Genomic DNA, 12,839 nt, shown 5'->3' on the forward strand with positions numbered 1-12,839 from the left:
CATACCCATCCATCACCCTCCTTATGGGCCACAACCTGACTAGATAAAAGTATGCTTGTGTTATCAAATTGATCAAATCTATTTCCTACTAAAGATCTGAGTGGAGAAGCATTCTTTACAGGACTGTGAAATGTTGACACCTTTTCTATGTCCTTTCCTGCCTCTTCTATTTTTTTTTTCCTTCTTCCTGGTTGCTAATTGCGAATTTGCTACCCAAAGTGCAAAGCCAATCCCACACCCAGAGATGAGATATTGTTTATTACAGAGTTGTGCAAGTCTGGATGCTGGAATGAAACCAGCACATCGGACAGAGATGGAATAGCCATTACATACAAAATCTTATCTCTACATTCAGACCCTCATGCAGTCCTAAAGAGCCAAGTGATTACACAATGGCATATTGGTTACAGAGTCGTTTTACCACTACGTAGACTTATTGAGGAAGGGACCCGGGCTGAGCCTGGGTCTCCCATCCTAGCGATGTGTATTTTACTATTATAATGAGTGTACAACAAGAAAAGTTCAGCTAAAGGACACTTTATGTAACAGTCTTGTGATAGATGTTAAAACAAGACTCAACTAATAGTGCAGGCTCCAGAGTGTCTGCACTGCAAGGACAGTGTTCTTTGCAGGTTCTGATTAGGTGTTTTAAAAGTCACTTTTATCTTTGTTAGAGGAGCAGACTGACCAAAACTGAGAGGATTTACATAGTTTAGGTTAGCAATTGCAGGCAGGATTCATTCTTTTAACTGGTAAGGACTACTTATTCTGTCTTCAAACACCTCTCCAAGGTAAAGGTTCATTGAATCATAGAATAACTCAGGTTTGAAGAGAGCCCTGAACATCATCTTGTCTGACTCTCCTGCTCAAGGCAGGGTCAACCAGGTGAGATTGTTCTAGGCCCAGCTTTGCATCATCCACAAAGGAGCTGAAAATGTGCTCCGTGACGTGATGCATGGGGAGAATAAAGACGTTCAACAGAGTTGGCCCAAGTACTCATCACTGAGGGATGCCGCTAGAAACTGGCTAAATACAGGACTTTGTACCACTGATGATATTTGGGCTTGGTCATCCAGCCACCTTCCCACACGTCATAACATCCACATCTTCATCCCAGATCTCACCAAACTGCTCTAAGGCCACCACAGGAGACCATGTCTGGGCCTTGCAAAACTCCATGTACACAACAGGCCTTTCTTTCCCCTGCCACTTTGGGTTCAGCAATCCCTTCCTTGTCCTACAACTGATGGTGCAGGAGAATGTGACCCGTCCCCCTCCCAGGGACAGACGTAGGCTTAGCAGCCTGTAATTCTCCCAGTTCTCTTTCCTGCCATTCTTGAAGATGGGTTTGATGTCTGCCTTTCTGAGGGACCTCTGAACCTCTCTGGTTACTCTGTCACTTTTGAGACCACAATCCAGAAGTTCCCACAGGGAAAGAGGGGCAGGCGTAGGACTGTGTAGAACAGCATGTGATGGAGATGGCAAAGGTGATGTAGCAAATAGGGACACTTGAGATGAGCCTGTCCAAGGGAGCTGAGATGAATCTCACCAGGCCACTGCGGTTTGTCCCTGGAGTCACACACAGAAATGTCAGGTTCTGTCAGGTGTCCACATCTGAGCTGGCCTCGTGGACTCATAAAACACATTTTGATATTCAGGGTTGGACACTTTTCCTTTTACACGCAGAAGCAGGAGTCACAGTGTCTCTCTGTGCTCCTGTTCCTGTTCCCAAAGGATGGGAGGCACCTCAGCCCCATGGTGTGTCTCCATGTTCTGCGTTCATCTTTGATGTCCCTCATCATTAGGAACGGACATTGGTACAAGGAAGCACATCACAGTGCTGCATTCTGGTGGTTTCCTATGGGATATTAGTCCCAACATGATGTGACCTCAATAAACTGTCTGTCTCACAGGCCTTCATGGAACCCCAAGGAATAGCTGATGGTGTTTGTGCTGACTCGGGTTCATGTCACCTCTCGTACATGATGTGCATGCTCACATCTCATCTGTACAATGCAAACATGAACAGCTGAAATACTCATTCAGTGTAATTCCATGGAGGGACAAAGAACTCTGAGCTGTGGTGAGAGGCTGGAAAAGGTGGTTGTGAGGGGCCAGTCCATGACGATGCCCTGGGACAGCTTCCATGGGGTATCCAGTGCACAGGGGCACAGCCCAGCCCCTGCTCTGCTGGTCCTGCAGGTCTCTGGCAGGAGGCCTGGCTGTGAGAGGATACTGCTGTGTGCCCAGCCCTGCACACACACACTGTGCAGCTGTACACTAGTGTTTCATCTGTGGGCCATTTTCTTGGGCATATTCTTGAGAGAAGCTTTGGAAGAAGAGCTAAACCTTCAGGCCCTGCCCATAGGAGATGACCTTTCTTTCTGGAAAGGCTGTTGTGAGGCCAGCTCTGTCACAGCAGTGCCCGTTGTCTGTCCCTGCCTGCGCTCACAGGACTGACACACAGCAGGACGGTGACCAGGCTGCCAGAGCACTCAGGCCTTGCACCAACACAAGGGATGAGAAGGAGAGTGTGGGAGTGGAATGAGAACAGCTCTGGAAGGCCAAGCGCTGGTGCTCCCTGGCAGTGCTGCCAGGCTGGACTCTTTTCCCCTCCTCCCATGCACACAGGAACTGTCCCTGCAGCTCCAAAAGCATCTTAAAAGAAGATCTCAGGGGAAAAAAAACCCAAAACACTGCAGGGCCCTATATTTCTTTTAAAAACAGAGAGAAAATGGCTCCTCATTTACATAGACGCTTGGTCAGAAAAAAGGCAGACAGTGAATTAGGAAAGGGATGACAACATTATTACAAAACGCCACCAACATAACACCAACAAAACAAGGAACGCTGAGCCTGCAATGAGTTACACTATAACTGCCATGCAGAGGATGACAGTTTGTTGCTGCTGGTTACAGAAAATGTCCAGTTATCATTTTCCACACTGAAACCTGGAGCTCCTGGTTCCTCATGCTGTAGATGAGAGGGTTCAATGCTGGAGGAACCACTGAGTATAGAACTGCCATGACCAGGTCCAGCCATGGGGAAGAGACGGAGGCGGGTTTCAGGTAATCGAATACGCCAGTGCTGACAAACAGGGAGACCACGGCCAGGTGAGGGAGGCACGTGGAAAAGGCTTTGTGCCGTCCCTGCTCAGAGGGGATCCTCAGCACAGCCCTGAAGATCTGCACATAGGACAGCACAATGAACTCAAAGCAGCCACACACTAAACATACACCAGCCACAAGAATCCCAGCTTCACTGAGGTAGCCATGCGAGCAGGAGAGCTTGAGGATCTGGGGGATTTCACAGAAGAACTGGTCCAGGGCATTGCCCTTGCACAGTGGCAGTGAAAATGTATTGGCTGTGTGCAGCAGAGCACTGAGAAACCCAGTGGCCCAGGCAGCTGCTGCCATGTGGACACAAGCTCTGCTGCCCAGGAGGGTCCCGTAGTGCAGGGGTTTGCAGATGGCAACGTAGCGGTCGTAGGACATGATGGTGAGAAGAGAATACTCTGCACTAAATAAGAAACATACAAAGAAGACCTGGGCAGCACATCCTGCAAAGGAAATGACCCTGGTATCCCACAGAGAGTTTGCCATGGATTTGGGGACGGTGATGGAGATGGAGCCCAGGTCGAGGAGGGCAAGGTTGAGGAGGAAGAAGTACATGGGGGTGTGGAGGTGCTGGTCACAGGCTATGGTGGTGATGATGAGGCCGTTGCCCAGGAGGGCAGCCAGGTAGATGCCCAGGAAGAGCCAGAAGTGCAAGAGCTGCAGCTCCCGTGTGTCTGTGAACGCCAGGAGGAGGAACTGAGTGATGGAGCTGCTGTTGCACATTTGCTGCTGATGAGCGTGGGGCACTGTTACAGGAGCAAAAGAAAGTGACAATTTAGGAGAAACTTCTCTGAGCGAAATCAAAGCCATTTCACATACCCCCTCCCGCCGCTCCACTCCCCCTTGTCCTTTTCCAGACCTTCCTTCGGGTCCGTGGCTGAGCCCTGGGTGGTGCTGGCTGGAGGTGCCGTGAGGAGCAGGGCCTGTGCCCGCTGGCTGCCCAGGAGTCAGCCCTGCTCTGCAGCAGGGGTCATGGAACGGGGGGCAGGGGACAGACCTGGGGTTCAAAGTTGTCATCTGAAACTGCTGCTGGTGCAGAAGGGCCTGTCAGCATCTGCACAGTGACAGAGAATGAAACAGGATAGTAAAATGAAATTTGAAAGGTTTTTTTACAGCTTCAGAGAATCACAGTATCACAGAATGTTAGGGATTGGAAGGGACATTGAAAGATCATCTAATCCAATCCTGCAACCCCCCTGGGGAGTGTTCTCATGTGTCAGAAACCCTCAGCATTTGTGCTGCACTCAGGGAGAACAGAGCGAGTCCTGCGAGACCAGAGGATGCCTGTGGGTCAGTGCAGAGTGAGGGCAGCTGCTCTGTCCCTCTGTCTTGCTCCAGCTGCCCTGGGCTGGCACCTTTCTGAGATGGAGGCTGATCACACTGCCATGTTACCCTGAAAAGCCACCAGGCACTGCTGAGAGCAGAGGTTTGCAGGCTGCAAAAAAGGACAGGTCAGCCTAAGGCTGATGGGTTCAGCAGATGTGATGCTGCTGCTGTCCATGGGCAGAGGGGTGGCTGAAGGGATGTTACAAGGCCTCTGGCAGATCGGCTGATCACTCAGACTTGCATTCAGGAGTCTCAGTGACATGTTAAAATTGGAGAGCTCCTTTTTCACTTATCCCTTCCTCCATGCCCCCACCCTCCAAGTCTTGGAATAGGAGACTGAAAGGACAGACTCGGGAAAGCTCCTTATCTTTATAGTAATACCTGTATAGATCTTCTCCTTGACACCTCCAATTGGAAGCAGTCTGGAGTGATCTGGAGCTGTGAGCAGCCCTGACCCATGGAGAACCCAGCAGCAGAAGGACCCTGCCCTGCCGGGGGTCAGTCCTTCCCCGCACAGCTTCTCCCCTCAGTGTTGTTGGGATCTCCCCGGGCAGGCTGAGCGCTGACCCTGGCAGGCGGCAGAGTCCCTGCCCGGCACAGCCCTGGGGTGCAGGGACCCTGCTCTGCAGGACAGCCCTGGGCACCCCTGCCTGCACATTTACATTTACACCCCACAGCCATCCTTGGCAGAACACAGCATTCATGTCTTGTCACTCTGACGGTGCAGAAGGCAATCCCTGCTCTGCAGCACATCCTCTTCCTTTGCATCAGAGAATCTCTGAGAGTTTTACTTACATCTCTTGCAGGCTCTGCAATGTGACAGCTTTCTGACATCCTACCATGATCTGCAGATGCAATGCCCTGCAGCCACAGGCATCATATCTGCGAAGATTTCTCCCACAGTGATCTCTCAGCATCCTCCCACCCCAGACTGCATTTCTGCTCTCTGCCTGGTTCCTCTGCCCTCGGTGCTGCAGGCAGAGCCCTCAGCCCTGCTGCGCTTTGCAGAGGAGCTGCTCCTGGGCAGAGCTGTCTCTCTGCAGCGCTGCCACTTGCCATGAGCTCCCTCTGTCCCAGGAGCCCAGCCCAGCTCAGCAGCACAGGAGCAGCCCAAGGCGCTTTAATGACCCCTCTGGTGGGTTTGGTGCTGAGTCCATAAACCTCAGTCTCTGAGACGCAGTAGGAGAAACCTCTCAAGAAATCAAAAGTCAGATTCAAACTCCAAAGTTTCTTGTAATGTTAATGGGTCCCACTGAGGAACATTACTGAGGAAATGACCCCAGGGTCTGGTTAGAGAAGAAAACTGGAGGTTGAGATGACAAGTCAGGACAAGTAGGGTGAAGGTCTCTCTGATGCTGAATAAACCTGGTTTTCTTTCATTAATCAAAGGTCCAAGCCCTGACCCCCAACCCTGGGAAGGCAGATCCTGTCCCTCCCACGTTGCCCAGGGCCCTTCCTGGGACAGTGTGATGTGGGGCTGTGCTAGGCCAAGGGCAGGACTATGGTCCCACACCTCCCAGGTTCCTGGCTGGGGACAAGGAGGCCATGAGGCCCCTGTGCTGTAAGGACAAGGTGTCTCCTCACAGGCATCAGAGCTGGAGACAACAGCCACAGCCAAGGAGAGAAGGAGCTCATTTCTTGTGGGGGCTTTCAGCCTCTTTACATCCCTTGATCCTCTCCACGACAGCCTGTCCTATGCTGTGGCATCCCCTGCACCTCTTTCCCTGCAGGCTGGACACATCCCCCCTGCTGCCCCACCTTGCTCTTGTCTGAGCATCTTCCTTCCTTTGCTGATCTCTCTCCATCCTCCCCAGCTGTTCCTTGAAGCACAAAGCCTTGGGCTGATGCAGACTGCCTCTGGGTGACCTGCTCCACCACAGCACTGCCCTTCCACTCACATTCCTTGCTGCTCATGTCCAGCCTGGACCTCCCCAGCTGCACTGTGTGCCATTATTTCTTTCTCATGCTCTTTCCCACTACGAAGAAAACCTCCACCATCTCTGAAACCACCCTTCCAGCACTCTCAGGCTACTCCTACCCTGCTGCAGCCTCCCCAGTGCTGCTGGGCCAGAGCAGCCCAGGTCCCTCAGCATCCCTCAACATGTGCACAAGGTCCTGACCCCTGCCTTGGCACAGCCCTGCACTCTCCAGTTCCTCCCTGCTTCTCCAAACTGGGAGCCGCACACTGGCACACACCCGTGTGTGTGGGGTCACACCAGTGCTGAACCGAATGGGATGAGAACTCCAGGTGTCTGGGTGCCCACGCTCCTCCTCATGCAGCCCCGTGTGCAGCTGCCTTGTTCATGGTGAGCGTGCAGCACGGGCTTGTGTGGCGGCCCTTGTAGTGCCCAGGCCCTTCTCCTCAGGGTCCCTGCTCAGCGTGTCAGGTCCTGCTCTGTCCTGATGGATGGGGTTATTCTCCTGCCCCGATACAGGACTGGCCGCTTCTCCTTTTGAAACTTCAGAGATTCCTGATGGTAGAACCCCAAATTTCTCAAGTTCCGGACTCTCTCTGGACTGCTGCAGCCGCATTCCCTCCAATTCCAGCCAGGGCAGGGACCACTCGCCCGGGGAGCCCCCGGTGCCCCCTAAAGAAAAGGGGCCTCAGCCTCCAGGACTCTCCTGAGCCCAGAAAGTGGCCACTAAAATGGCAGCAGTAGCAGGGTTCCATCCAGAGTTTATTCAAGAAAAAGGAAATAATTTCAATTTCCCTAGCACAGTCTTTCAGTGCTGCTTTCTCATCCTTATCCTGGTGCCTCTCCCTGATGGCTGTGCCCCACTTTCGGTGGCACCAGATTGTTGGGGGCCATGGCCATGTGCCCCTGCAGCCCCAGGGCTTTGTCATTGGTGCCCTCACTCACAAGGGAAAACCCATCTTGTCACTCCCCACATAAAGGAGCTCCATACATCCAAGCAACTTCTTCACTCTGAGGGAATCCCACTGCTGACCCTTCCAGCCCGTCTCTCCTGAAAAGCCTGTACCCAGCCATTGCAGCACCCCAAGCTGTGTGACTTGTCCCACCACGCCTGGCGGTGACTCCATGGGTGTCAAACAGCACAGGCTGCAGCTTGTCCTGGCTGTGCCCTTGGCTCAGGGCATCAGTGCACAGTTGGGCTGTGGCACCTCAGCTGTAGCACCCGGCCAAGCTCTGAGAGGCTTAGGGAAATCTGGTTGGTCTCAAGAATCCAGGTCCCCATGTGTGCAAAGGTTTGACTTCAGAGCAGAGCAATGTCACAGTGCTTGGCAGATGGAAAGTTAGGGCTGAAATGGGGCAACAGGAGAGTGAGCAAGCCCTGCTGTCCCCAAGGCCAGAGAGAAACAGGGCTGGGAATGAAAGACCTGGAAGGAAACGTGTGTTTTGTCAGTGGCGTCTCTGCTGCCCCTGAGGTACTTGGGCAGACGTGTCACTGATCTCTAGGAATGACAAGGTGCTGCTGACAGGCCCAAGGTGACAATGGGTTGTCTGTTCCTTGATTATGTTATCAAGGGGGTGAGAACAGGGTGGTGAAAAGAGAAAAAGGAGATTTGGAAGTGTTGCTATACGCATGGACACCGCGGTGTGAAGCGCTTCCTATTCATGGGCTGCCCTACATCTACTGGATAGAGAAGGGACAGATCTTGCGATGCTTCAGAGGTGGGAATGAGTTTCTTGCACAAAGGCACCGAATCTGTCTGCAGTGCTGTCTGGGGTGTCTGTCCCACACTCACTGTGGATGGGGATGGCTGCCCTGGACAGGACCATCGCTGTCCCTGCCCAGTGCATGTAGGGGTGTGTGAGAGCCTTGGCACCTCACGTAACACTGCAGACCTGTAACTGGCATTAAAGGGAATAACCGCCCTGAATTTGATTTGTCAATAGAATTATAGAAAAATTTCAGCTGTAAGAGACCCTCAGGATCATCGAGTCCAACCATAACCCAACTCTAGCACTAAACCATGTCCCTAAGAAACCCAATTAAATGTCTTCTAAACACCTCCAGGAATGGTGACTCCACCACTTCCCTGGGCAGCCTGTTCCACTGCTTCACAGCTTTTTCCATGAAGAAATGCCTCCTAATATCCAACCTGAACCTTCCCTGGCACAACGTGAGAACCTTTCCTCTCGTCCTATCACTTGCTGCTTGGGAGAAGAGACCAACACCCACCACGCTACAACCTCCTGTCAGGTAGTTGTAGAGACCAATAAGGTCTCCCCTCAGTCTCTTTTTTTCCGGGCTAAACAGCCTCAGGTCCCTCAGCTGCTCCTCATAAGACTTGTGATCCAGGCCTGTCATGGTCCATTCGGTGATGGACTCGTGATGCTTCATTTACCTTGATCTTGAAGTGCAAAATTAAGGCAATCAAAAAGCCAAGAGGTTGTAATTCAATCATCAATATTTCTTTATTTATTTTGCCCGTAAAGCGGCACGTGATAGAGAGAGTGGAGAAAAAGGAAAGGAAAGAAAGGGGAAAAAAAAGGGTTGGCTACCACTATGAGATCCAAAGGCGTCCCTATGGTCTCAGGTGCCGTGAGAAGAGTCCTGCCGGTTCTCCGTTGTGATCCGTGATCCTTTGGTGGGGAGAGCTCAGCGATGTCCCGTCGGGAATCGTCTTTCATGCTTCTTTACCCTGCTTCGCTCCCATGGATTGAGGCCAATCTCTGCCTTTGTTTCGCAATCCAGGCTGAACTGCGCAGGCCTGAAGAGTCCCCGCTTCGCTTGCCAGAACCCGTCTGTGCCTGCATCGCCTCGGTTCAGGGGTCTCTTACTGGTCCATTGGGTGACCTCAAGACCTTTGGAGAGCCTTTGCGCATGCTCTTCTTTGTTGGCCTTAGTAGCAGGGAGGAGGTGGGGGCAAGTTTGGCTGAGGCAGCAGGTGAAAATCCATCTTCTGCACAGCAGCTGTAGTCCCCAGGTGGGAGAGACCTGTAGAACACAATTCCTTTTAGGAGGTGGGGGCAAGTCTGGCTGCGGCAGCAGGTGGAATCCATACAGCAGCCATTGTTACCTGTAGCCCCCGGGTTGGAGAGACCTGTACAACACAATTTTTTTCGTCAGGCCTCTCTCCAAGTCATTTTCCAATTCTTTCTATCAGGACATCTGTTCTCCAAGTCCCTGATGGTGATGTTCAGGCAAATACTGTTCTTCAGACCAACTCTTACAGGAGGTCATGGAGAACACGCAGCCAGGCTCTTCACCATGGTGTGTGGTAGAAGCACAAAAGAGAATGGGTGGAAGGTGAGAGAGCTTCAGCCAGGATGTAAGGAAAAGCTTTTTCCCCTTGAGCTCAGCCAAGTGTTGTCTCAGGTCACCCAGAGAGGCTGCACAGGCTCTGTCTTTGCAGGTTTTCAATCTCTGATTGAATAAAGGCTTGAACACCTTGGTCTGACCCAGTTTCTGACAGGTTGGACTGCAGACTCCTGAGGTCCCCTCAACCTCAGTTCTCTTACGATCCCATTGTGATGTTGGGCTCTGTTTCTAACTGGAGCAGAGCAGACGATTATGGGCCATGAATCCAGCTGTGCTGTAGGTGACCATCTAAACCATCATCTCAACCAGTGAACCAGCCAACACCTCAGTGTGACACTCTGGGCAAAGTGTGAGGAGTCCTGGGCAGGGAAGGTTTAGAGGGCATGGGGCGCTATGCAAGACACAAAATGATCTTGCCTTAATGCCTCCAGGCCCGGCAGATATCAGTTAATGTCAACGAAAATTAAAATAAGAAGAATGAAAGATCCAAAGCAAAGGAAGGTGCCAACATACTTTTTTTTTCATTTTTTTTTTCTTTTTTCAGTCTTTGTGGGGGGGGTTCTTTTCTTTGAAAAGCAAAGAGTTTTCCAGAACTGGGAATGGATTTAGGACACAAATGTCTTCAGCTCCAGGGACACAGACACCTGGTGCCAGTGTAGATGCCCCGGGAACCCCTGCCCAGGCTCCCCCTGCATCGCAAGGTGCTCTGGTCTCCCCCAGGTCCTCTGTGATAGATGCCAATCCCAGGCCAGCACCTCAGGTGCACTGGGGCCCCTAAAATGGCCCTGGCTGTTTATGGTGAGACAACTGATGACTGATGTCTGCCTGGAAAGGTGCACTTTGTTGTTGTTGTTGTTTTTGGGTTTGGTTTGGGTTTTTATTTCTGTTTTTTGTTTGTTTTGTTTGTTTGTTTCTGGGGGTTTTTGTTGGCTTATTTTTAACATATTAAAACAAAAATCCAAAACAAACAAAAAAACCCCCACCAGAAACACAAAAAAATGCTAAAAAGTGAATTACCAGGAAGTGTACTAAGGGTACAAAAACAATTATTGGTCTTCCCCTGTACTTCTATTACCAACACTCCTTTATTTCATCTCTGTCATCATTCAGGAGTTTCCACCTCTCCTGATTAAATGTCCATGTCAAAGGACAACTTTCCAGCAGACTGTCTGGACGTTTGCCCTTCCCAGTGCTCTCAGGTTTCCTCCTCCACTTGCTCTTTGGTCATTCAGTTGCCTCTCAACTGTCTGGTTTCTGATTTGAGCTTCAGGGAGTTACAAACTTGCCCCATTCTTCAGAAGTCTAATTAACATGGTAGTTAATGTGTTAATTGTGTTTATATATATCCTTTCCTATCTCTCTGTCTAAAACAGTTCTTGTGTGGATGTCCCGTGTGGATGGTGGACCTCATTAGATCCAGCTTACACACACAGTTGAGGAAAGTGTTTTAGTGTTTATGAAATTGTGTAGTGTTTACACAGGAGAGCAGTTGGGAGCTGGTGTGCAGGAGCTGCAGCATCCACCTGCAGAGCTCAGTGCAGAAGTCTGATGTGAGGAAAATTGATGCCAGTCCCAGGTGGCCAATGAGGGAACGGGCAGACTGGGGGTGGGCGGTGAGCAGCAAGGGTGTCCATACAGTGTTCAGCCTCAAGGTACTGTTCTCCTGCCTGTCCAGATGTCTTCAGGAGACCCTCTGGATCAATGTCCATTGTAGAACACTGCTGTCACTTCTTCTATACACTGAAAAATGACAGAAAGTACCCTTGAAAGAAAAAACCCTCCTTTATGAAATCTTTGAAATCTTCATCAGTAAGTGTCCCATTGAAACCTCTCCAGTTAGTTCCAGAAGTCTTGAAGATTTGAAGAAAATTAGGAAGGAAACATGGCTTGTTAGGACTTTCTGTGTTTTAATGAGCCCCATGGCGTATTTGGTGCTGAGTCCATGAACCTCAGATACCAAGGACAGACTGAAGAATCTCCTCAAGAAGTCCAAGTCAGAAGCAAAGCCCAAAGTACCTTGAAGCATTAATGGGCCCCACTGAGGGCTGTTACTGACAAAGCCTCCCCAGGGACTCGTTAGAGCAGATAATTGGAGGCAGTGATTGCATCAGGCAAAGGCAAAGTGCAGCAGCTCTGATGCTGAGAAAACCCTTGATTTGTTTGATGAAGGACAATGGCCAAGCCTTGACCCCCTGCCCCTGGGAAGGGAGATCCTGTCCCTCACGTGTGTCTCAGGGCTCTTCCTGGGGATGTGGGGATGATGCCCAGTGCAGGACAATGGTGTGACACTCCCTGGGGGGTGCAAGGAGGCAATGGGGCGCCGTGGCCATGAGAACCATGTGTCTCCTCTTAGGCCTTGCTGTCAGGGACATCGGCCATTGCCAAGAGGACAAAGACATTTGTGACTTCCAGGAACATGCAGCCTTGCCAGCACCCTTGGCCATCTCCACCACAGTCCATCCTACACTGTCCCAGGCCTGTGGCTGTTTCCCCACAGGCTGCAGACACCCCATGCGCTTCCCCAGCTGTTCTCACTCCAGTGTGTCCCCACGTGTGCTGCTGAACACCTGATCCCAGCAAGAGAGAGCAAAAGGGCAACAGGCAGAAAGACCCAAAGGCCAACTGCAAAATGGCAGAACAGCAAAAGACCGAACTAACATCGAACTCCTGACAGAATGAAACTTCTGAATGGAACTAACCAAACCAGCTGGAAAACCCAAAGTAACAGATGTAACAAGCCCTAAAACCTGGCTCCAGCTTTAGACTGAGCATGACGCTAATCATAGGGAATATTTCATTGATCAGCCTACATGTCAACCCAGGTGCTGTCCTGTCTGTGTGCCCTCTGGCCGAGTTGCATCTGCAGCTGGATGGCCAAAGAAGCCCTTGGTTTCCCTGACAACAGCCAAGATATCAGTGAGTTCTGACATTCCTTTCATACCAAATGGCAAACACCGTAAAGCTGCTAAAAGAAAAAATTAACTCTATCCCAGGGAAGAAACAGTGTTATTATTCTCATAGCAAATCTAAACAAAAGACTGTAGTAGCTATGAAGGAGAGAGATTCAAAATGCATGAAGAAAATTAAGTCAATCTCAGTAAAAACAGCACGTTTCCTCAGCCTCCACTTCACCAGGCTAAAGAAGTTTGAGTTTGAGTTTTGGTTAAC

The 12,839-nt window shown here is 50.8% G+C and overlaps 1 protein-coding gene across 1 annotated transcript; it reads right to left on the minus strand.

Annotated features, from left to right (window-relative positions):
* Positions 1–2,912: 2,912 nt before the first annotated feature.
* LOC136000679 (olfactory receptor 14J1-like) lies at positions 2,913–3,839 on the minus strand. The gene has a single exon (XM_065654611.1). It carries the CDS (start codon positions 3,837–3,839, stop codon positions 2,913–2,915), a length of 927 nt encoding a protein of 308 aa, XP_065510683.1.
* Positions 3,840–12,839: the final 9,000 nt, after the last annotated feature.

Source organism: Caloenas nicobarica, chromosome 34 (genome assembly GCF_036013445.1).
Source record: "Caloenas nicobarica isolate bCalNic1 chromosome 34, bCalNic1.hap1, whole genome shotgun sequence".
NCBI classification, from domain to species: domain Eukaryota; kingdom Metazoa; phylum Chordata; class Aves; order Columbiformes; family Columbidae; genus Caloenas; species Caloenas nicobarica.